Raw genomic sequence first — 26,125 nt, forward strand, 5'->3', positions numbered from 1 at the left:
TTTTCTCAGTCTTCATTAATTTCTATTATAAAACATCTCTCATTAACCAGTGAAGAATAATGTTATCATTCTTCACAGCTCGTCGATCGAGGAGCATAATCTCGTTTAGAAGATCGTTGAAACGATGGAAAAAGCGCTATAATACTCTTAGAAACTCTAATGATTGATCAGAATCGTTTCATTCTTATCTCAGTTACGATCGAATCAATCAAACACGTAATACTACCAATACAAAGACGAACGTAGAGCGCTGATTCACTCATATTTCAAATGATCCATTAAACTGCAGTTATTTATTTTTCCACCACGTCTCAAAACTGTTCTTTCCCTCTCCTAAAGTAACTTGTTAAATGTATAAAATTCCGCGATCCTGGACAGGTAACACACGTAGCGATCGCGATGGATCTCTATCGAACGATCGCCTATTGCTTCCGCAATTATTCTTTTTTTTTTCTCGTCAAGTAAATTATACACGTGTCGTTAGGCACAAGTGTCCGTTGCTACTTGATTGGGTGAAAGAATACGCCGTCGCTGACTAACACCTAATCTGCATCAGAAATCCGGAAGCGCGAAGGCGTGACTGCTCCGCAGTTCTTGCGAAACTAGTTTTCACTCGGCAAGATCAAGGCTCCCGCTGCGATCGATCGACGATTTCGAGGTTACATAGCCGATATTGATAATCGGGTTTCATTATGATACTGAAAATCTATAAGAAGTCTTTTAAGGCTTGTATCTAATTAGAAATCATTGCAGCAACGACCAGCAAAACATTCTCAAAACGATCGAACGAAGAACCTGAATGAGCAAAGGAACAATAATTTTATGTTGGAAGAATGTAGGAGGAAAGAAGTTCAAGAATGTTGGCCGAATAAGGAAAGGAAAAATGATTTTATTCAATCATTATCGAGTTATCGTATATCTACGATGCAAATTTCATTTAACCTTCGAAGCTCGCCGAATAGTTTCTATTTTTCTAATTATCATCTTAATCGGCTCTGGTCGAGCGCGTTTTCCACAGTGCTTGATTCACACAAATTCCATTGCGTTCCAGCTGGATTGAATGTGTAATAAAACGTTACAGGTCGTTTGCACTACGTTTCCACGGAAATAAACTTCTGTTTCGATCCTCCGCATTGCAAGGCTGGCCGACTATCAAGCGTGGTATTTGTACGCGGAAAGCAGTAGGACTTCTTGCATGCTCGATCCAACGTGTTATTTCAGTAAATCACGGTGATATCGATGCGCGTGTTCGCTTGCCAAAGAAAATATTTTTCATACTTTAGTGATCGTGGATCGACCTATTATTCTGATAACTGTTGATTATCCTTTGCATTGTTAACTCACCGTAGAATTCGGTTTATTGCTTCTTTCGAGTCGGCCAACTTTATTAGATAAAAATCTGACAATAAAAATATATCGAGTATAACCATTATTAAAATTTTTTCTACAATTTTTTTATAAGGATATATTCTTCCTTAAAAAGAGTACGAGCTATCTTTTTAACAAACCAAGTAATTTTATTCATAAATTTGTCATTTGACTAAAACATTTTTAAACAATACTTAATATATACGTAATACGTAATATGAATTTTGAACGAAAATTCCAACTGAGAGAAACGAAAGAGGACAAGGACTCGAGTTACGTCACTAACTCCTTTATTATATACTTTTTTATATCTACAATGATATATAGACACAAGATCGTGTAAATTTTTCCTGTTATGTCAAATACGTTCCAGCGTGTGCATTAAAATCGTACTTTCTTAACCCGAAATGTACGTACATACTCTCATTCAAAAGAGGTATTTTATGCAGGGTTAGATCATACTAACTTACATAAAAATTTTATCTCTTAAGTTTTCAGGCATAAAAGACATGAAGAAAGTCGCTATTGATATTTATTAACATCCATTTGGTCAGTATTGTGTCTGTTTTACATTTATCACCAGGTTTCATTCAGTTTAATGCTTTTGTACCTGTACGCTGTATTCAATTAAGGAAATTAATTTCTCATAAACGTGTATAACAAGTCTTTTATAGTTTTTGTTCAAATATATTTATTTTAACGATACGAATTGCACAATACATAACTAGAATAACAAGGAATTGTATGTTTTATCGTGTAAAGACGGATGTAATTAATATTAAGAAAGTAGAGGATTAACTGATATATTTCAAAGTTATGTTACTTTCACCGGTAGATTACGATATATTGCAATTTAATAAAACGCATCAATACAAGAAGCAGATCGTACGACCTACTTCTGTCGAACCTTGTTAGTAAAGAGGACGTGTTTGACTTATGTGTACTGTCATATGGTGCGTTGCATTTTAATTTATATCAGTCATAAAAGATTGTGGCCCAGTGAAGAAGAAACTCGAATGTCAGTCGATTTCTTATGTCAGTACTTCCGTTACGATAAATTGCATCAAAGGTATAGAACGAAATACCTTGAAGTAAGATTTTAAAGTAAGACTGTAAGATTAATATCACGATACGTGTATTGTTTTATTTTATGTTGCTTTGTTATTGGAAAAAATAATGAGCAGAGCGAATGATTAAAAACTTAAGCAGCGAGAAAAGTTAAAAAATAGAAGGAGGAGAGAGTATTTTAAGAAGCGAAAATAAAAAATTACAGGAAGTACAATGCTTATTGATTAATGAGAGATTTGAGACTTCTCGATTTGTCTAATTGAGATTAGACTAGTTTGTATGTATATGTTAAGTATATGATAAATTATAAAATTAAATAACAATAAATTATAGTAACCAATTTAATGTCTCAAATTCATCAGTTTATATTTCATATTGAGACAAACTGTATGTAGTGTATATAACTTGCAAAAGGCTTCAAACAACCAAATGCAACATTTTTGAAAATTATGAATGAACAGTATATTCTTGTGGGTTTATTTCTTATAAACATTTCAATTTCACGGTATTTGTCGTGAAAGTTTTTACATAATCAAAAACTGAAAACGCTCTTCAATAAAAATTTACTATAAGAAGTTGACACAGCTTTTTAAATCTGTTTTCTTTGTTGAACAGACGTGGATAAATATTTTTACTTTCATCTTAATGTTTGCTTTACGTGGGCATACATCAAACAAACGGTATAACCCTATGATGTATCACAATTTGTCTTCTTAGAAAGTACGCTTTTAAATTCTTAGCATTAATTAGAGTTTTTTAATGACACGATGTTCTATTCATGAAATTCTAAATGTATAATTCCTATTAAGAGAATTCTATGGAAATGCTAATAAAAAGAATAGCGTAGCATTTCGTTTCATGAAATCTGAATTGAAGTTCATATGAATTTTATAATTTCTACTTTTTTTTTTTTAATATATCGCTGCAAATGTTAATTTAATTATACACTCTTCTTTTATGCTTGGCGTAATTAAAGGAATGTATGAAAACATTTTTAAATTAAAAAGTTTTATAGACGTAGGTCCTTTCAAGTTGAGAAGTCGCTATAAATTCTGAATCTTTTATCCAGATATATTATTTGAAGCTGCAAAGATGCACGTAATACACGTAATATATAAAAATACACGAAGTATGCAAAATAAAGTATCTATTCGTTATAAAACTTAATATAATAAATAAAAATCTCCGGCTAGATTTCACTTGTTTTAATTCTATTCCTAAAAATATGATACATACGTATACTCTTAATATGGTTGTCTCATAAAATATTTAATTAAGTTCTAAACCAATGAGAAACGAATAAAGTACAGGAATAAAGTAAATTTTCAGATCGTTTAATTGAAGTTATTATAGCAAGTTTGCAGCATTAGCGATTACAAGATTGAACCCATTAAAGATTATAAGAACAAAACAGGCCTTTTTGTCGTGATCAGATTGATGGATAGAATAGTTGCTATAGTTCTGCATAATAGCGTTCGATCGATGCTGATTGATGGTCTCGTGGTGCCGGCAGGCTGAAATTAACGACGGATATCGTAGGACACGGTTCGTTAATCGAACAACCACGATGCTCAGGTCTGTAAGAACCGTAGGTGTTCACGTGTCAGTGATGAGTTTCTTGCGATTCTCATACGTTTTTGTTTTATTTTATACGCGCAATTTCTCAGTTCGAAATCGTTGGATATGTGTTAACTATCTATAACTAAAATTTTGTTTGATTATCAGAAAAAAACATGTAATTTATTACAACTTTTTGCACTTTAACGTTATGGTTATGAACTAATCGATTTAATCGTAAATCGAAGATAACTGTTCGGAGATGATATATATGTTAGGAAGAAGTTTCTAGGATGTTAGACGTAAATTAATTAGCTGAGAGGAAATTACGACGATGTTATATCATCGTCTCCTTCGGTTATGTTCGCTAATTCTTTTCATTAACTTCATAATCAATGAACTATTTTTTTTATTCAAGTATCAAATGTGCTATAGCAATATTGAAAATAACGAACCAGTTACATAATTCTTATTCATACATACATTCTGTTGGTGCTAAACTAACAAAATATCACAACGAAACAGTGATTTTGAATGATGAAGACAAGAGAAATTACAATTATAAAAATATGTATGTGTTTCTGTTATTTGTGTTCTACGATATTTCGCACAAATTAGCAATTATATATAATCACTATCCATAATGTCATAAATACAGATATAACAGCGATAATGTATATCCACGAACTGTATACCTACACAAAGTTTCAACAAAGATATGAAAAGTAATCAAGCATCACGTTCCCAGGCCTAGGACTACCAAAATAGTGAGAAAGGAAAAAGTAAGAAAAAAGTTACCTCATTCGAGGTTCTAGTGTTAACTATCTACACGTAGAACGATCTGTTAGCTTGTATTTGGAAACCGGATTCCGTGCCGTAGAGGTTTGCATAATCCGGACAAATATTGGAGCTTGCCTGCATTATCTGCCGTATGAAGCGTCAGGGTTCAAGGGTCAGCTCAGTTTAATTGTACGTCGAGAAATCCTGCTCCGTGTTTCTCGCGTTCAATGCGTCCTCGTCCCTCCAACTGTGAAAGAAACGTATGAGATTATGGACAACGATACGGTGTATGCGTGAAAGACGATAATGTATGCAAGTCAGGCACTAAAGTTCCCGGCGACGCCCGCTATATACGTACTCGACCATGCATCAGGCTCGCACGTGGCTCTAAAGGTAAATTCACGTCGGCCGGGCGTCACGAAAATCGAAGGGCAACCTACACCGGTGAATGTAATTATGGTGCAACGCGTTTCGATTATCGTAGCAGAACGTCCAAGTTCGCGAGATTGTGCTTGCCTCTTTTCAGGCCATTTCATATGATCGTACAAATTTTAGTATTGCTCGTAATTTAAAAGGCAAAATAGTGAGCGATGTCGTGTGAAATTGGTAAAGATATATAAGGTTCTTGTATTGAGGTTCTGTTGCCTTTAATTATTATTATTTAAGAAAGCATAATATAAGTTTCGAATAGTCTGTTAATTCAGAAAAGAACTATTTACAATACTTATTATATTTATCAAATATTACCAAGCTACTCAAACTTATTACTAAAAAGTATTTATTTGAGAATTTTTTGGATGTTGAGTGAAATACATACTCGTCGTAAATCTTTCTTTGCCATAATTTCAAATGGAATTTATTTTGCCCTCAGTTCTTGTTACATAATATGCTATATTTTACAATGATGATATATTATTCTTATTGGTATAATATTATATTGTAAACATAGTATTATTATTATTAAATTACAGTACACCATAATAAATATTTTACATTTTGTATGAACATAAATTTATATATGTATATTTATACAAATATGCATATAACTATAAAAGCAGGAGTTCTCTGTACAATTCTTAATCTGTTCTCGGATATTTGTTATTGTATAAAATAGAAAAATTAATTTCATTTCTTTCAATCATTTTATGATATCCGCATTACTCGCTTACAAAACTCGCTTTTGCCTCGTCCGGAATGGTATTGGCACATTTGAATAATTCTTGTAGTCGTGCACGTAGCATTAAAGATAAAGATACATTCACACTGATGGATTGTAGGCGTCGCGGAAATAAATGAAGTGTCGACACTTTTAGTAACGACGATAAAGTATCACCGTTCAATTCGCGCGATCATTGTTTCGCTTTCCGTGATTTGTGTACGTAGATGCACATCTATCGCACTGGTATTAAAATTGCATTTAACGTCTTTTCTGTTTCTCGAGAGCTAACTCCTGTCCTGTAAGCTGTTGAGTAATCGTGAGAACGTTTCTTTCCCGTTTGGATTTCTTTGAGACATCTTTATTACAAATCGTAGTCCCGTATCATACAATGATGATAAATTTCGTGTACCTCGTGGCGTTAAAAATAAATTGGCTAATCAGTGACAAATATCGTCGCGACGTTGTTTTCGTTAATTTTTTGTTAAAAACTTCTAAAATTTAAGAAAAGATGGACAATTTGAATTAATTTATACAGTTATTATGTACTTCGCGTACTCTGTACATATCAACTTCAATTTTTGTCGTTTACAAATTCCATTAACATCTTTTAATTAACGTCTTATACAATTATTTATTACTTCGGAAAATGTGACTTACAGTGTTTCTGTAGTTCTTTTTTCCTTTTATTTAATCTATCAGACCTTGGCCCTTGTTTCTTTTACCGCCAATTTCATGTTAAATCGCTTCTACGAAGCTTCTGACGATCTTTAGTTGCCGGTGAAATCGTTGCTCGTTGATTTCACAACCGTCCTGTGGTTGAGTCAGGCGCAGGTTTCGAAGTTTCTATCGGCTGCGTCCTAAGGCTGTCGATAAAATCGATCGCAATTATATATATCCACGGTGACGGTAATGCAATGTTGCTATTTGGATGATTTGCATGGGCAAAGGGTTACATTCGTAGCGTTGCAACGTGTTGTGTAACTTTGCATGACGCGGAAACATCTTTGCATAGTTCAGTGCTACAAACTACATGTTTAGATGTATAGCGTAATCGAATAGAATTCTTAATAGAGTTTTTAAAAATCTTAAAAACCTAATCTAATTGTTTACTTTAATAAATCCAATTCTAGTGCCTACTTATCTGAACAAAAGGAAAGGTGAAAGAATCTTAAAGATACATAGAAACGGCGTGTGTATTTATTATTATGTGACTAGTAGGCGAGAAAAAAAAATGGTAACTCTATATATATATAAGGTTATAGTTAAGTATAGTTATACATAATATCCTAATATAAAAAGCACACGTAATAAAATATACCATATATCGTACCTGAGTAAATACAACAAGAAATTTGTCATATATAAAAATCCTTAAAATTCCAAAAAAGTCCTTAGATCACCCCTCAATGTGAAATAATATAATCTCATTTGAGCCAAAAAAAAAATCATCTATAATAAGGGATATCAAAACCAAACCTTTCTAATATTAGCTCGTACTTAACTCAATCTAATTTTTTACCTTATGAAACTCTACACGTATAAGTAGAAAATTAACAAAAATGGGATCTACTGTCAAAGAATTTTGTTATTCGACATTTCGAAAGGAACTGAAAGTTTAATAATAAAGTATAAGAATTTTTATTATTTACGATGAATGGCGTCTTTTTCTGGATTCCGCAGTATAATTGTCTTCTCTGAATCACGTCATCAGCACGTAGAGAAGAAATTCGAGCAACACGGTGGTCAGCCACTAGCTATTGCGCCACGTAATTAAAGACAACCGTAAAGGTACCTAAACCGGTCTGAGTAACGAAGTTTCGGTTACGGGCTACTTTCTCGTTTGCTTTTTTCGCTTATTCCTATTACGACGCCGAAAATATCGATGGACGCCTCCGACACACTGGCTTACATAAGGTCACGAGACGCATACGTGTGCAGCAGGAGGGAAAAGAACGTGCGTGCGTCTACGCACGCAGACTGGTCTCTGAAAGAGGGCGATCTGTGCCTCCAGTCGGATATAATTCTCGGCATTGCAGGACTTGTGTAAATTTGTCCCCGTATAAGCGAGCTTATGTATGTGTGTTTGTCCGTATAAGCGTGCAAATACACGACAGTATTTGATTTACCACAATTCTTATTACAGAGAGCTTGGGTGTATAATACGATATTTTATAGTATATGTTGTATGAAACTTTTTGGAACTTTACTAGTACCGTATAAAACACGATTGAATAAAATATATACGTGTATATATTACTAATATGTATATTATTATTAATTCGTATTTAATATATTTTGTAAATATAAAACGTTAATAGGAAATTTAAAGAGAATCTGTGTATCCTTGAAATTCATTTGTAGCTTCATATTTTTAAATTCATTGAACTTTTTAAGTTACAGTTTAGGATCTTCTTCGTTTTCCTCTATCAACTGTTTTTAACTGACACGAACACCGCTACAAACTTTTTTAATCAAATAAAAACTGTCGTCGTTCGCACGGAAATATTTTTGGTATCTGTTGCGGCTTCCACATATTTCTAGAATGTCACGTGTCAATTTGAATCATATACCAAATCTATTTGATGTCTAGATTAGACCTGCCTCTATATTACTGATGATCGATTAGAATCATTACGTTGTCGAGCTTCGTTGAAGGTAATATACATATTAGTATGTCCTCTATTCGATGTTTTGATTCAGTCGTATTGTGACGTAGGATATGTCGAAGAAATTACAATCATTGTTTTGCTTTGGCAAGGAAAATCTTAATTAACAATAATTGTGATAGCTGGTAAGTTAGTATATTTAGATATAAATATTTATTTTATTGAGATATATTTTTTATCATAATTGTATAATTTATAACAATAATGTATAATAGTTATAAAATATCTTAACCGTAATAAGCAGTTAACTAATGTATTTAGTTCACATGATTAAAATTATATAATTTAAAGACTCTTGTCGCAATTTTTTTATGTACTACTGTGTTTGTTAATTTTTTATATAACATTTAATCGAAACGTAAAATAACGACAAAAATATCGTTTTGTAATTTTTAAGCTTCAATTTCATTTTTTAAATTATGAACACACAACAATATACAATATTCGTCATATATTTTATTTTCTTTGTTTTCATTTCTTAACTAAATTATTGCCAAATGTTATCCATACACTGTCGAATTCGCATTTCAAAACAAAAGAAAGGAAGTGGGTCACAAAAGGACGGTGCAAGTTTTTACGGTCGGTCGTTAGATGATTAACGCTCATTTTTTACTAAACAGAAATGTGTCGACACCAGATCTGATCTATAATTGTGTTTAGTCTTTGTGCCTGACGAGTGTGCACGTGTATGTTATGAATAAGTATGCCAGAAGATAATAGCTTCATTTTCCACAGAAATCATAAAATAAAAAGTATGTCCTAAAAAACATAAATACGCATGTGCAGGATATCTAATTTTATATCTAGTAAAATCTGTTGATATTAATTATAAAATATCTCCAATATCTTTCAAATCTTCGATATCGAAAATCCACGAGTTTAGCGGATATATTAACTTTTATTTTGTAGAACTTATCGTATAAGATATGACAGATTTCTCGTCATTTATACGATAAGTTTTCCAAGATATAAATTAAAATATCTGCTAAGTTAAAAATGGTTCTTCAATATAAATAGCCTGATGCTTCTTTATAGAAAATAACGAGCTACATTGATTAATATATTAAATACTATCCTACTTCAGTTAAAAAAACGATTATATATACTGATAGTACATATTTGTTCTATATATGACTTTTACGTAACAAAAAATTAATTACATTGAATTATGTTCCCCTTTCAATTTTTCATGAAACATTTTTTGTACAGCAAGTAATCTACGTATAATTTGTAATTAGGAATTAAAGTCGGACACTCTATAGACTTTATTAATAAAAAGTGTTAATCTCGTGTTACGTAATTAAATGAAAGTAAGAAAATTGCAATTTAATCGTGACTTAATCTCGTTCGATTTATTTATCTTAAAGTACTGTGCTATCCTTTTTCGAAAAAAGGAAGAGTATCGTATCGACAAAACATGTCAGCTTAATGACTTATACAGAGTTTCCTTTTATTGTCAGGCGCATAAGGAAACATTCTTTAATGAAAAATTTCACGTTAACTCCTTTTACTTTTCTCTTGATGAGTGACTGCTTTCTTTTCCGTGAGCAGTGCCTTCTTATCTAATCTCTCTCGACAATTAATTACCGCAACGATATCCATAATCAGATGACTATTCTTCGAACGAATATCAAGTTTTTCCTTTTTCTCGTTCAGCTTTAGCTCCGTTCAGTATGAATTAATTACCGAGGTACAGGTTTTGCAAATTACAGGATTAGCCAGTCGGTATCAGCCGTATGCACTCCGACGTTTATCTCACGATAAAGACATTATGAAATAAATTTTAACGAATCACCGCGACAAACTTCGCTTACCCAGAATAACGGTGCATTTTTATTACCTTGCTGACCCGAAACAATCAACATACGGCAACAGTACGCGTGTCCAATCAGCTTGTTTAACTGTGTACTCGTTTCGTATTCTGTGTTAAAATTAAGAATCTCAAGGTTTGACAGTTTATAACAATCGCTAAAAACAATGAAAAATTTGTAATCAACGTAGAACTTACATTCATTGTTTTAAAGTAAAATGTAAATTAATAACGCGAATATTCGAATAAAGGAAAATATTTGAAAATAGATGAATTGATTGAAGAACATATTCGATCGAACTCGAACAATTCTAAGGATAAAAGGTGAGAAAGTAAAATGATTAAAATGCGATTTATGTAAGATAACACAAAAATATCTCATCAAATTAAATGTTTGACGTGGTAACAATTTCGAGGTAGTAAAAAGTCATAAATAATCTAGGAATAATATTCGTTTCGACCTCGAAAAATATTTATCTGACGGGTGGATATAGATAATTGGCGATAAAATGTTTTGTCTGTGATAGGTTAAAATTTTAAACGCTATATCTCAACGACGTGCGTATTTGCATTTTTCGCGTTTCGATTCTATTTTACGGTCTCGAACGATGATTATTTTGTGTGCGCTCGCTGGTTTCGGAGAGAGTCGTATCAAGATCAAGAGCTGTAGCTTACTTTAACTTAACACCTAATTAAAATGAATGTAAAAGTTGGAAATCCATAAAATTAAAACGCGTTCGAGGAAACGAGCTACGCATGCAAATTGATACGAGGAGTATAAATTCTCATTGATGATACAGCTATGTTGGATTGAATTGGGGGAAAAACGTCATTACCAATGCTTTATGACGTCGTTTTCTGACATCTTAATTGACAATTCATCTGGTAACAAGGCTATATTTCTGTTGCCTTTAAATTCTTCACACGAACCAACGGAATGTTAAAACAAGATAAAATGCGCTTTAAAAAAGCATTTATTTCCTCTTACCGGTGAACAGATGACAGGAATGTTCTGATTTGTGCTTTTATTGGCAATATTCGCTTATTTGCATATCTGTATGTGACAGTATGATTAAACTGCGACACTAAACTCTGAGACTAATTGAAAACACTCAAATCTCGTTTCATCCCCATTATTATCATTCCCATTATTCGATGTGATTTTTGCTATACGATGAGCGATTTCATTAAAATTCGATTAAAAATTAATCAAATCGGTCGAGATTCGTTGCGCAGAATTGCAATTGAATTTACGATGGAATATTCGTAATCTCATGGTAGTATCACGTAACTTTCCCACGAGTTCTTTCCGTTATCGATCATAGACACAAAGTTGGAATAGCGACGAGACAACGAGGCAATGGTTGTTTTACATACGTGTTCGTGATTCTTATGCAAGCAAGATAAATGTATCTGCTGTGAACTTTTATTTCTGCGAGCTCTTTCGAATGTTCTCGTCAAGGAGACATCATAATAAAGGGTAGCACAATACAGATTATTTAGGAATAATATCGACGTTTATCGCGAAAGGTCGTTCAATTTTCGTGTCATCGATTTTTCAGTATTCATATTATACAATATAATAACTCGATTAACCTTACTGTTACATAGTTTCTATCGTGTAAACAAAAATATAACAAATAATAAAGATTAATTATACATCGATGCAAAGGGGAACAGTTTTAACTAGGAACGATGACATTAAATATTGAAAAATATTTTTAAATACCCACGCTTGATGCCTGTACAATATGAACGTATCGGATGAGTATCATTTAAAAAACTATTCTTAATTATCTTCTTTTCTTCTAGTTTTCAGTACCTTACATTCCGTGTTACTATTATTTTCTTTTTTTTTTATTATTATTAAACGGGAAGCCTGTACCGAAAGGAACGAGTTACTTCGTCAAATAATCTTATTCGCTCGTTGCAAAAGGAAAGCACAGATTAGTCGTACAAATAAAGTAATTCTAATCAGACACGCGATACAGAACACGCGTGCAGTTTTGTTTCAGGAACTTACCGGATGTACTTTATAATCGCAATACCATCGTTGCCAATGTTCTATTTGTTACATACGTTCAAATTTATAATATGGATAAGTTCTATTCTTAGTAGTACTTAATAACAATTTCACGTTTGAAATTAATATAATTAGAGACGATACGTATCGTCGAATATATTTAAGCAAAAATCTACGAATTCGAAAGTTTTAAGTAGGGAAGAGGCATCGATATTGAACGCATGGAATGCGGCACTTGTCTTCCGCGATAGATAACTATCCCTGGCTCGTAATAATCGACTTTCATTCATTGTTCTACCATGTTTGTTACGAGTTAGTCTTTTTACGTGACGGTATATGTAGTTGTTTGTACATATTGTCATCCGGTGCACGCACTTGCATTCCACGTTATCGTTCTGAATCGCGAATTACTCGGCGAATGTGCACGGTAATGAAGATCGCCCGGATTAAAGATAATTATAATATTCTGTTGCTTTTGAGATGTCAGATTTGAAATGGCGCTCGCGGTGATTAGATATACGCGTACGCGGAATTTGATATGAGAATGTCTTAAATTGGTAAATGGATAACAGGAAATTTGTAGGTATCAAGTGGATGTAACAGATTTAGATAAGCTTCGCAAATTTGATAAAAATTGTGCTTCTATTGGCGTACTTACAATTGAGCTAATCATAAAGCAAAGTTAAAGTCGTTAAACGAAGTATCATGCTATGACTCTAGTTTCATACTGATTTTTAATTCGTATTTTTCTTCTACCGTATCCACGAGCTCTTTCGATTCTGTGACATATTTATTATTCAAAAACCTGTTTTCGGGTCGTGATGTTTCCGGGCCCTGCGTGCAATAATATATTTCTCCTGTATTTTAGCTCCAATTACTGTACGGATACAAATTAGTATACATTGATAGTAATTATGATTATGCCATAGTAATAAAAAGAAATGTTATTACTATATATGCAAAGTCACATTTTTCTGAATGGGATTAAACAAATGAAACCCAACCAGAAGCGTGTATATTTGTGTATTTTGCGCACGTACATTTTTGTACGTATTGTTTTGTGTTACCTTCAAACTCATAAATCTACGAACGTCCGCAATCTATTAATCGCTATTACGAAATTCTGTCAATTTTGAGAATTCTTCTCCCTTCAAGATATCACATAAAGTTGAAAAATACGTACTCGTGCATCGGTACTTTCTTATTGCGCAAATCATTCATAATGAATCATTTTGAGATTACAAGAATGTGCTACGAGTATGACACAAATTATGTTCGCATGATTGATCGTGTTGTCGTTTCGTTCACTCGCGACAGAATTATCTAACAATCATTATAAGAGAATTCCTATCGTACAATTCTCTACGAACGTCATGACGTTAAGATTTAAACGAGCGTCCGATCCGAACGTGTCTCGCAATAATCCGCTATGAAGCAAAAGAGACGAGTTGTACTATCCTGTCTACTTGTAAGTGTATCATTGGTTACTACGTAACAGCTTCGAGAATTATATCGATCTTCCTTGATAGATGATATCTCTGACGTTTAATGATTTTCTCCTTCCTGTCGTCCTTCCATATCTTTTTTTCCTTTGCCACGAGTTCGCTTTCCATCGCTGTTGTTTTACCCGCTCTTCTCGTATGCTTTTAATTTTCCCTTTTTTCCGTCTAATTTCTTCTATCTTTTATTTCACAGTTTTCTATCGTTCTTTCGGTTCTATCTTGTTATTATTCTTGTTCCTTTTTTCTGAAAAGGAGTATCAATTTTTGTATTTCTTCTGAATCATTATGTTCTTCCATTTCTCTCGTTTTAAAATTGACGATTTATTAAGTATGATCACCAGGTTTGTGCATCAAATAGCAGATTATTGACGTCTTTGTAAGAAGTATTCTACTAGGATGTACGTTTTTATTGTTCCTCTTTATTACACTGAACGGCTGAGTAATTTTCTTCCATCTACGAATTCCAACAAATTATGAAGTTGTTTCACCTGTCATTTCTTTTTCTTTGACCTTTTGCGTTTTATTTAATTCCTAGTTATTAGCTACAGCTTTACTTAAGAAAACTCTTGTTTTATTAACTTCGCAACGAAATCCAACAGCATATTTTTAACACAAAAATACTTCTACGTGCAATTCAATTTTTTCACGAATTCTTCACAGAATCTTGATATAATACAATCTAGAGAAAAGTTCAATTTTCTTTTTATACGATTTATATACAGTAAATAATCTGTTCAATTTGTAATGAACAAAAAATAAATAAAGATTTAAATAAAAATTTTGATAACAATTTGCTCGAAAACGGGATATTATTTGTATTAAGAATAACAATTTGGAACTAATCTTCTATTTTCTATCGTCCTATAAATAGTCATCGATAATATCAAGATATCCAATTTTATATTGCAAAAGACCATATTCAAATCTCTATCGACTCTAGGTATCTACTTCCTCTAGCAGCAACACGTCCCTAAGCTTTCACGTTCCTTTTTCTTTAACACTCTGTTCCACACAAACTTTCTACTCTTCCCATTCTCTTTCCGCATTCTTCGTCCTCCTTTTCGTTGTTCTTGTCTCCGCAGATGCGCCCTCTTTCTACTCTCTTCCTACTCCCTGTCCTTGTTTCTTTCTTTCGGCCCCGTGCATCGTATTTATTGCTAGCCCACACGCGTCACGTGAACGAGAATAAGAACAAGTCACGTGCACGTGTGTACGACTTGGTCGCTGTTATCAGCGACAATCGTGAACATCGCCAGGACCAGAGGATTCATAAAGGCGAAGAAACGTGAGTGGGATCTAGGAAGTGCCGCTCTATTGGACCAGCGACTTGTCAAGATCGCGTGAGGGATCGATGTTCGTTTCTGGATCGTTGACCCGCGTACCGGTGGAAATCGTTGCATCGTGCTCGCTCGACGCCCACCCCCGGAATGATTTATTCGGATTATAAATTGGCGTGAAACTCCTATATCATCCTGCTGCGGTCGGAACATTGCGATGCCACGGCGCGAGTCGAACTCGTCAATTTTCGACCCACGCCACGCTGTGTTCTTACGGACAGCACCGCGAAAAGAATATTTCGATACTTGGTTATTATTGGCAGGATGTGATTTAATTAGAAAATTATGGATAATAGAAGATGTAATTATTTTATTCTCTATTATTATTGCAGTCCTGTGTTGGTGAATATTACGGGTAATATTCTTACAATATGATGGTGTGTAACGTGTTGTATTCGGAACGTGTTACATGAGAATAAAGTATTGTTATTGGATAAATAATGAATAATAACACCGCTGGCCATAAGTATATCAGTACAGTTCCTTCTAATATTTAATACAAATTGAATCTCTTATTATATATTTATTGTACATCTATTGTGTTATTTGCACCGTATGTATAGTGCAAAATACCGACTAGTAAATAGAAGTAATAAAATTTGGCTAAGTTAAATGTAGCAAGTATATGTCCTGATACTTATAGCTGATGGTGTAAATGGATATAAAATTCGACAATTTTTCCATTTCGAATGATATGAAAGAAGAACTAAAGTTTTAAAGAAGAATAATTCGTTTAAAGTTTATCGTCTTTCATCCTCAATTATCGTAGAAAAATGTTCTTAGATGAGCGAAATGAATCGTTACGTATATGGATTTCATTCATAAGAACGCGAAGCTGCGTGTATGTAGAGCTGGGATTAATTAATGTCAAGTTTTGTGGAATTGCTCGCAATTAGACCGAAATGAGAAAAGATGTTGATGCAGTTCGGATATTGTCTAAAAGTATTAAATTGGTTGGTTTTTAGTTGAACAATGCACGTACTTTCTACGTATATATCTTCCTGCCCGCACCTCATGGGACGTAAATTCTCATTTGTATTTGATGAATCTACAATTTCGCAACCACGAACTGAAATTCTGTTCGGGTCTTCTAACGAGCCGGCTGCCGCAATCGAGAAAATAACGCTTCTCGTTTGGTTCTTTTTATTTGTTTTATTAGAGAGCAGGAAAATTGGGATCCCGGTGCGATTTGTTGTGTAGGCGTGGGTAAATTGGCAGACCGAATTGTTCGTTATGCCAATAATGAACTGTGAGAAACATTTTAAAACCTACGCGATTCAGCGTTTATTGAAATAAATTCCCTTGATTGATATTTTTATTGTAAATTGTTATTTTCTACCTAAAAATGATACATTTGAAATAATTTATTACTAAAAATAAGATTTTAAGCAGAATTTTAAAACTAATTACGCGTACACACAGATATCTATAGTATAAGATATTGCTTGCCCTTTATACATGCAATATATTACACAGTCTTTTGTAAAATTTCTAAATGTTGCGCATCATTTGAAACAGCGATTTACGGAAAAAATTATAGGCCTGAGAAAGTGAAGAAGCGAGGAATGATTTTACTATAATAAAACTTTTATTCACTTCCTTAATACCTCGATTATAACGATGGTTAATTCCGAGGAATATAGTATTTGGATTTTCTCTTTCTCTCTCTGACTACAATTCCTTGAAACTAGTGCTGCGCTTCCTAAAGTAACAAATGTAATGTTGTAGGTTCATGATTGGAAAACTTTCTCTGTAATAGTCTTCCTTAGAAGCGTTGTTCACTGAACAAGTTAATTCCGTTCCTGTGTTCTTCCAAACGACGCTAAAAGTATCAAACTTGTATCAAAGTGTAAACGAAATGAACCTAAGAAAAGAAGCACAAGTGCTTGTAAAATACATTAGAAATGATGAATTGAAAATAGGAGAGATTTACGATGATTTCATATCTTTGAGAAAATTATACATCAGTGTTATTTATTTTTAAGTTCTATTAAATAATCGTAGATTAATTTTTACCAAATGTCGAAAACAATTGTTATGTTTTCAGCATGGAATATTAGAAATAAAACAACACCTTTGTTTTCGTTGTTGAAGTTCTATGTTTCTCTAATCGTACGCTTTATTTTCTGTTTCAGGTAAGACAGTACCTTCTGAAGCGATCTCATAAATTAGTGAGTATAAATTATATTTAATATATTCTGTAGATACATTGTACACTTATTTAAGATAATCTTGGTAGCCCGTTTCGAGTCATTAAGTGCTGTTCCGACTATTTTAAATGCACTCATGCTCTAATGCACAGCATTTTTAGTACCTGTTAATAAATTCCAGCAGAGACACAAACTTTCAACATAGTTAAACTTAATGTTGTGTTTATGAAACTTTCCAAGCATAAATCTTGGTTATTGCAGACCGCATAATTTAAAATCCTCAATCCACCGTTTTTCAGTTCTACATCGACAATAGTCCTTTTAAGTGGTGAAAATATAGCAGCGAAATTGTACGAAATTATTCTTATTATTTTCGCCAATAGCTTCTTCTTGTAATACTTTTACTGGCGAATAGTGCAGCTTTTTGTTAAAGTCGAGTAAAGAATGATCCTAGAAAGCTATTTCCGTTTCACCTAGATGCAGTTTCATTATGTTTGGCATCTTCTACGCGACGTTTGTCATCTTAGCAAATTTTCGAAAACAGTTTAAATACATTAAGAGCTTGTTACGTCAGGAAGTTGTTAATTTTCTTGCAATGCTCGAGAATAAAGCTTGAATGACACGTAAAATATTCAAAGTGATAATCCAGTAACTGCCGGATATTTTTTCTCGTTAACAGACGCCAGCGAAACTCAAGCAATCGCGGAACTAATTCTCAGAGTAAAATGAATTTTTTAACACACTTTCAGCTATTGTAACGAAGGCAGAAGACTTAACGCTTCGTTTAGTATCTTTTGATCATGCTAGAACGCAGTTCGTACGAATTTTATGCATTTCGACTCTATAATTTTGTCAGAATATTACTTTCCTCGTAAAGCGTTGGTCTTCTTGAGATTTGAATTGTTTTTCGCGTTTCGAAAACGAGCGTATTAGAAACAGTACATAAACTTTGTGAGAGATGATAACGTGCAATGTTACGAATCATATCCGATTTTTCTTCCTTGTAAACGATTTATATTCGATCAGCCGTTTTCAAAGGTATTTTATATAAATAATAATTAAATACATCAGTATCAAACAGTCTGCTTATGTAACATTGACTCTAGCAAATTTTACTTTAGTTGGCATTTGAAACAACAAATTCGTAATCAAACAATTGGAAAATAAAGTGAGAAATATTTAATGTACTCTAAATATCAGTAATATCAGGACTTCTAATACTTCTATCTAATTTATCGGAATCTAACCAACATGATCTAACCAACATCTCTGTACGTACACGTTTGAGGTAAAAAATCACGCACTGTTTACTTTACCTGATTTTACATGTTAAAGAATCAGGCTAACAATTTCGATGCATATCCATGGCAACGGCAAAATTTTTTAGTCAAATGGTTTTCCAGTTAGTCTGGCCCGAATGGTATCGTAAAAGCACTCGGTCTGTTGCCTCTCTCGTACGCAACGTTCTTTTGGCGTCAAGTGTATCGTCTCGTTCCGTTTCCTTCCCTCTTGGTTCCCTTTATTTTCCCTCTTATTTCTCCCCGAGCGAAGATAACCGCGAGCGTGTTGTAGCCCGGGGAACGAGTTTTGCAACTAGGCGACCTCAGCAAGGCGAACGAAGAAGCGGCCACACACGTTCAAACTCCCGATAGAACGAACGAAGACGCGAAAGGTTGGCCGTACAAACGGAGGAATGAAAGAAATGCTGAAGAGCAAAGAAAGAAGAAGATAGGAGGCTCGTTTGCATGCCGTGTACGCGATACCGTGTACATACCAGTAGATCGGTGATCGCCTAATAAAGCGAGGCGAACAGACATTCCGCTAAGCTTTGACCGCACTTTTACGCGTCGTACGATCTTCGCGAGTAATTTGAGCGTTAATGAGAGAGATGAAACGAGAAGACTCGAACGATCGAAAGGAACGGTATACGCGTATCTAAATGAAACATAGGTGTATCGTATCGAGCAGCTTGTTTAACTCTCTAACTACGAGAACCGGCTGGAAAACTAAAGAAATTCCCCGCGTTATATTTCAGAGATTTTAGTCATGCGTTGATAGTACGCGCGTGAAAACGCCACATAGCGTCGACGCAAGATTTCGTTGCGAGCAATCGAGATTCTATTCGAACGCTTGCGAGGTTCGCTTTTTCATAGTGAAGTATCGAAGAAAGCTAAATGCAGGGGATTTTTTTTTTAATAAGATAAAGCAATAATCTTGTTTTATTCTTTTCTTCTTTTAATTCGTTTAGAATCTTTTAGTTCTTGGAAAACGAAAATTGTAATTGTATTTGATTCTTCAACACTTGTGTTCAACTCTTGTGAAATACGCTTGTTCTCAAAATATACTCTTGACATAATAAAATTCTATAAACAGAAGTCTGTCAGGTCGAAATGTACAGTTGGCATTTAGTACACGCGTACTGGACAGATTTTCAAAGTCGTTTTTCTCGAAAACGAAGCTCGCGTAAAAAAAGCTTTATTCTACATTTTTCGACCTACTTTTCCATGAGGACTCATCCCTTTCTCGGTTGCATCACCAGTTAACGAACACCTTGTTTATTACAAATACTATGATATGTGCACAGCGAAAGTCTATTTATTTGAACTCCACTTAGTGGAAATTTTAGTTAAGATCCGATTAATTCAACTTTCGCTGGTTGAGTTCACTTAAAGTGAAGGAAAAATCGAAATATGTAGCAAGGAAAAATGGTGAGCTCGTATTATATGAACCCCGATTGTGTAAACTGTTTGACAAGTTCAGACAAACAAGAAAGTCCTGCTATATAATGTTACGTAATATCGTAACGTATTTTTTAAAATACTTGATCCGAAAGTGATATATATCTTCAGAAAATTCTAATGTAGGAAAAATTGTTCAATATTGCCACGACCGTCTTGTCGTGATTTTTCCTGAAGCTTCTAATTGACTCAATCGAAGCGCTGATTTGCATTTGTAGACGACGCGCAAACAAGGTGTAGGTCTGCGCGTAATGTCGAGTGTTTGGTTACCTGTTTGATTAGACGGTATACATCTAGGGTTACGTCGATAAGCACACATCGTGTATTCCTAATGAAATCCGATCGCATGTATCGTTTTTGTAATCTTTGCAATGACATTTGTTGCCCTTCTTCAAAGGCAAAGGTGTGAGTTTCGTTTCAAAATTATTATTTTAACCAGTTCTATCTTTTCTATCTACAGGGTCTGACGACGTGTTCTATTTCCTGGTTCTTCGAAACCGAATCGAAAATAACTGGTATTTTTTCTTTCATTTGCAAAGAATGGCTCTTTAACATTATTTAAATTCACATTTCAATCGTTACGAATTTCACATCTTATACATATGTACGTACGATACGTGATACCATTATTAATATTTTGTTTCTATTATTATTTCCTATAGAAAGTTGAAAACATATTTTTTCTATTTGATATCAAAAATGCAAGTGATGTTGGCGATACAGAAATATGTAATTATTTTCTAAATTGTTCGTCTTAAGTTCTTAGTTATTTTATTACGTTGTCAAATAGTTAATCGAGACGAGCATGTGTACAAGAATGAACGTAAATTATTTCCTATTTTCTATTATCAAGATAACTTACACATTTCGATAGAATATTTTATAGCTTTGATTTTTGGTGACACGTTCGTTTCCTCTCGATTAGGGGAAATTAGTTTTCAATGAATTGCCGTGGTCAGGACAGTCGAAGCCTAAAAAAGAAAATGACAATCGTACATCCTGCGGAAGCGGATGTTCGCCGGCACGCTCGGCTGACTTCTCCAACCTTCCACTCGTCTGGTCTCTTGTTTCCTACCTGCGCATTGGTGCATCATTGTTAAAGATGCCAGTTTGTTGCAGTATTACATAAATGCACGTAAACGCGAGCGTTCCAATGATACATTGTTGAACTTGAAGGTGCTTTTTTTTACAAGAGAACAATTTCCGTTGGCCTTTCGTTGCGAAGCTAGATATTATGTATCTGGCACGCTGTTCTATTTCTAATTGGAAATTAAATTCATTAGATTACACATCGGACGTGCAAATTCATTGAAACGTAAAATCATCTAGGTGGATAACTTGGCCTTCTTAAGTATATCCTGCTCGCCTATTTTTAGCCAAATATTGCTGGTTGTATATCGTGAATTAAAACTAATCATTTTAGGGAATAATATAAAAAATTGTTAGATTTTGTTTATTTTAAAAAGATATAGTAGATTTACGTTAAAACGAACGAAAGAGGATATTAGTCGATAGATAAAATATCTCCAATTACCTTGTAAATTTTATAATTTACAATTCAAACATTTGTTTATTGTTACATATTAGCAGATGGCAAATACGCGAGAATAAGTTATAAACAAATGTTTTTTTTTCATGAACAAATTCTTTTAAACATGCAGAATAATAGATGAAACTTCCCAGAGAAAAAATCAATGGCTCACGCCGTTGTACTGCTTCGTAGCTCGCACATGCCACGCGCATTGAATTTTTGCTCGCCATATGCGCCGATTTCGATTCTAGTGGCTCATTTACCGCACTCGCTGCACGAGTTCGTTTACGCACGCACATTGAACTTCGAGGTGCATTGTGCATGATACTCTTGAGGGGTTTGAAATGCGTTCGTCTGCGTTGCCTGCGACGTGTCAGCGTCGTAACATTTTATCGGACACGAGTCTACACGATAGACATCGGACATTGCCACCCCAGGAAAAATAATACAACGGTTGAATTGTAATCAAAAGCGAGCAAGGCGTTTGAACCGCAGTAACCTCTCGATATGTGCCTTCCGGTTCGAGCTGGCCGCTTTGCAGCGGCTTCTTTGCGTGCTCTGTGATATTATTCGTGGCCAAGTATTTTGATGCTTAGCAATGAATGAAATGTTAAAATAAAAATTTTCTCCAAGAGGAAGAAAGAATTTTCAGCGAAAGAATTGTTTAATCGAATGAATCGGTTGTATTTGATGAACTTATTATGAATTGTATCTGTAATAATTAGAATTACAGCGTTCTAATTAAACTGCAGATTTTTATGAAAAATATACAAAATACGTGTAATATTGAAAAACGCAAGAAATATTTAAAGCGAAATACATACTTGTTATAATATTTAATCGACGAAACAAATCTTTCTGTATAATTTCCATTTGAAAGTTATATCGATAGAAGTATGAAATTGCATAAAAATCCACGGTCTAATTGTGATGAAATGTATGGTATCTTGTTATTATGTTATATGTTTGCACTTTTTCAGTCAGTTTGAAATTCATTATATATATTTATTGTGTTTTGGTTAGGCAATGTTAGAGATAGACACATTTTAAGATAGAAGAAACCAAATGCAAATTTTTGAAATTTAGTTAGGACTGTGATAAGATGCGATCTTTGTGATTATATTACGCGAATTAGAAACAACTCTGAAAATGTAGAGATATAGAAAATAGAAAATATTTGTTACAAACATATATTTAATAGAAAAATAATACTATATTACGAATGATGATTTTATGCATATAATAAATACTAAATATAATTTCACTGATTATTGTGGCTTAATATAACGAATAAACTTTTTAAATTCTGTTTTGATTTCTGGGAAATATATACCTGTATTAAATATCTTGTAACTTTATATACATTTTCAGATTCATTTCAAATTTTACCAATATACTGTCGATTGATAGTGGAATGATATGATAGTCGGAATCTAGTAACAGTGGAAATGAAATTTTATAATGTTTCGTGTAACACACATAACACATATATTCATAGAACGTGCCCATGAGTAATCTTACTTTCATATTTCTTCTATGTATGAGTGTAATAAATAACACGACATTAGTGACACAGCTTTATTTAAAAATTTGCATCGATTCGATATTAATTCATCGTTCTACAACCGTGTCGTACAGCGATATCGCGAAAGATCGGCGTACAATGTCTGGCCGCGAATGGAACGGAATTAGCAGAATGGGAATGACACGCAACATGCAGCCAGCAATTCGATTCCCGTTACAACGAAAGAATAACGCGTTACACGGTAATCTCCAGCCATCTTACAATTTACTATATTTTCGCCGTTATTAAGAGCGAAGTATCTAGCTGGATACCGTTCCATGTTAAACAAGAAACCTATATTTCTGCGCGATTCGTGGCATTATTTCACGCGGTAATGAAAGCACGAGATGGACGATGTTGTATGCTCTGTCATCTTAGATCGAACAGGTTATATTCGTAATTTGCGAAAAACGTTTCGTCAGCCAGCTGTGAACAGATAGTCTGTTTTAAGTCTGTCTGTATTAAGTATCGATGCAAATCTATAATTTTCGATGTTAATGTTTCGCAATTCGTTTCTCTGTTTCGAATCGTAAATTGATTCTAAGGAGGAATGAACTAAACAAGCTTGTTGAACAACTTCGAAGTATGTAGTTTTATAACGGTAGATTTGTAATTACGTATTGAAAAATTATTCGTAGATTTTACGTAGGGAATTGCTTGTTTATTAATCGTTATTTATTTTATTAGAAAGTAGATAGAGTTTTGATCGAACTGTTGTCATTTGAGTAAAAGTAGATACGATCAGCTATGTACCTAAATGTTATCGATTTGTATCTTTTTATTTTGGTCAATTCTGGCAGAAGTGGGATGTATGAATCAGAGAATTAACATGTTGGAAATAATGAACCTAATTCATAATAAAGTCGATTTGAATTTGAGAGTAACAAGAGAGTAATAAGAGGATCTAACCTTGAATTTTTAAGCTCTACTTATTCCCGCAATGTAGGATAAAGGAGAGAAGATAGACGAGAATGCTGTAATCGGTGTAACTAGATTTGATGTAATCGGCTAGAATCAGCTGAGCTTGTATCCGACAGACGTATACGTTTCAGTGATTATGTACGACTTTTACCAGTTGTAGTTTTATACAATTTTAATCTGCGGTTTTACGTATTTTCAAGTAGGTAAAAGAGATGTTTCAAAACTTGACAGCAAGTAAAATTTTAATATAGAAAACCAATTTTATATAGAAGTAAGAAATTATGAAAATTTGTGTGATAACATTTTTACAATAATGCGATATAATATTTCTAACAAAGCGAGGATGAAGAACATTATACTTTTGACGCTCATAAATTTTAAGTTTCAAGATATTCGTTAGTTGTTGCTTTTAATTGTAATAAAACTTTGAAAATAACTTTAGTTTGTAAAATACGGACGTGACAGGAGCTAAAATGAACGTTTGCAAGATTTTTCAAATATAAAAATATTGTACAAAGTACAATCCCATTTATCTCTATTTATCCCAACGCAAGCTCTCTTAGAATCTTCAGTTTTCCTGAGATCAGTCTCGCGCGTGTATCTTATTTACATTTCTTCCTGTTTCCAACACTTAGCAGAAGCGCGGAAAGAAGAGCTCAGTCGGGAAAATATCGGTCAAGATGCTTCAAGCTTTCTGAAAGCTGAACACAAGCAGCACTTACCGCATAATTGTACTTCTCGGTTTTGCTTGTTGATTTATCGAGTCTTATCGCCTTATCGATTAAATACAGTCGATTTTTATCGCAGATTATGATATCGAATATCTGGTAAAAATATTCCTTGAAGGTTAAAACAGAAGCTTTATTAGAGATAAATCATCGCTTTTTTCCGGCGTTTCATGAACGACACTGCAGTTCAGTTTTTCAGTTGATCCAAAATATCGGAACAAAGCGCGACGCGCTATTAGAAACGCGATCGAAGCTCGAAGAACCACTAATATACCAAGTAAAACAATTGTTTACCTACAGTAGATAAAAGTATAAATTTGCACAATTTAACTGCGATAACGGCGATAAATCGAAATGTATTATAAAGCGAACTTTTCATCATAGTGAAACCTTACGTTGTCCATAGCATAATTATGTTGTCTCCACAGCCCAAGAGCCTTTCCACTTTTTATCACGTGTGTTGCAACCCTCACCCTGTTCGAGCCACGTCGCTTGTCCAGGATTAAAAACAGGCGGTTTTCGACGAGATTAAGATGACTATCTACGAAACTACATAATCGTTACTTCGACATAGTAATGATCGAGCAATTTGCAGTATCGATCTTCGGAAAAATACAGATCTCGAGTGCTGAAAGTTCGCTTGAAAAAGTGTCGAGAATGATAGCTACAGGTAGGAAACAGGTATTGATATGGGTTCTGTTCTGGGTAACAGGATAGTTTAGTAAGCTATAAATTTTGTATCATGGGTGTGAAATTTTCTTTCCGCGTTTGAACAGAGATAAGGGAAATTTTCGAGTTCAAGTAAAATGTTGTAGTCGGTGTAAAGTGTCAAGTTAATGATACCTGTATAAGAATAATGTAGCAAAATGTAATTTAGTTACATTACGTGGTTAGAGGACAGACAGTTAAGATAATTCAAGAATGAAGTTCCTCGAGATACCGGATTCAGACTATACTTTCGCGCGTTTTATTGTTCCATTGCCAATCTTCCTACAATTTTTATTATATAAATGTTGTATTTATTACAAAAATGCCTTTAAATGGTCCAAACGTATTTAAAGGTAATACCTATGTATTTCATCGTATAAAACATTTATCGCCGTAAAAACATGAAAGTTTAGGTTTACTGGAACTTCTCTGTATTTTTAACTCGCATACGTATCTCGATTTTCTTCAGAGAGAAAATAACTTTCTCGAGAGCGTAAAAATCTGTATGCGTTGAC

The 26,125-nt window shown here is 33.8% G+C and overlaps 1 protein-coding gene across 12 annotated transcripts in view; it reads left to right on the forward strand.

Moving 5' to 3' along the window:
• The window catches only part of LOC122566701, a 123,479-nt gene that overhangs the window by 33,524 nt on the left and 63,830 nt on the right, over nt 1–26,125 (forward strand). For 10 of the 12 annotated variants that reach the window (XR_006316597.1, XR_006316596.1, XR_006316595.1 and 7 more), the window contains exon 2: nt 17,406–17,441. The exons of the other annotated variants lie outside the window; for them this stretch is intronic. Coding sequence is in view for 4 of the 10 variants with exons in the window: in XM_043724333.1 (XP_043580268.1) it covers nt 17,406–17,441 (36 nt within the window). In the remaining 6 variants the exon portion in view is untranslated. The remainder of the gene's footprint in view (nt 1–17,405; nt 17,442–26,125) is intronic. 12 annotated transcript variants of the gene reach the window in all.

This window comes from Bombus pyrosoma, linkage group LG4 (assembly GCF_014825855.1).
Source record: "Bombus pyrosoma isolate SC7728 linkage group LG4, ASM1482585v1, whole genome shotgun sequence".
NCBI classification, from domain to species: Eukaryota; Metazoa; Arthropoda; class Insecta; order Hymenoptera; family Apidae; genus Bombus; species Bombus pyrosoma.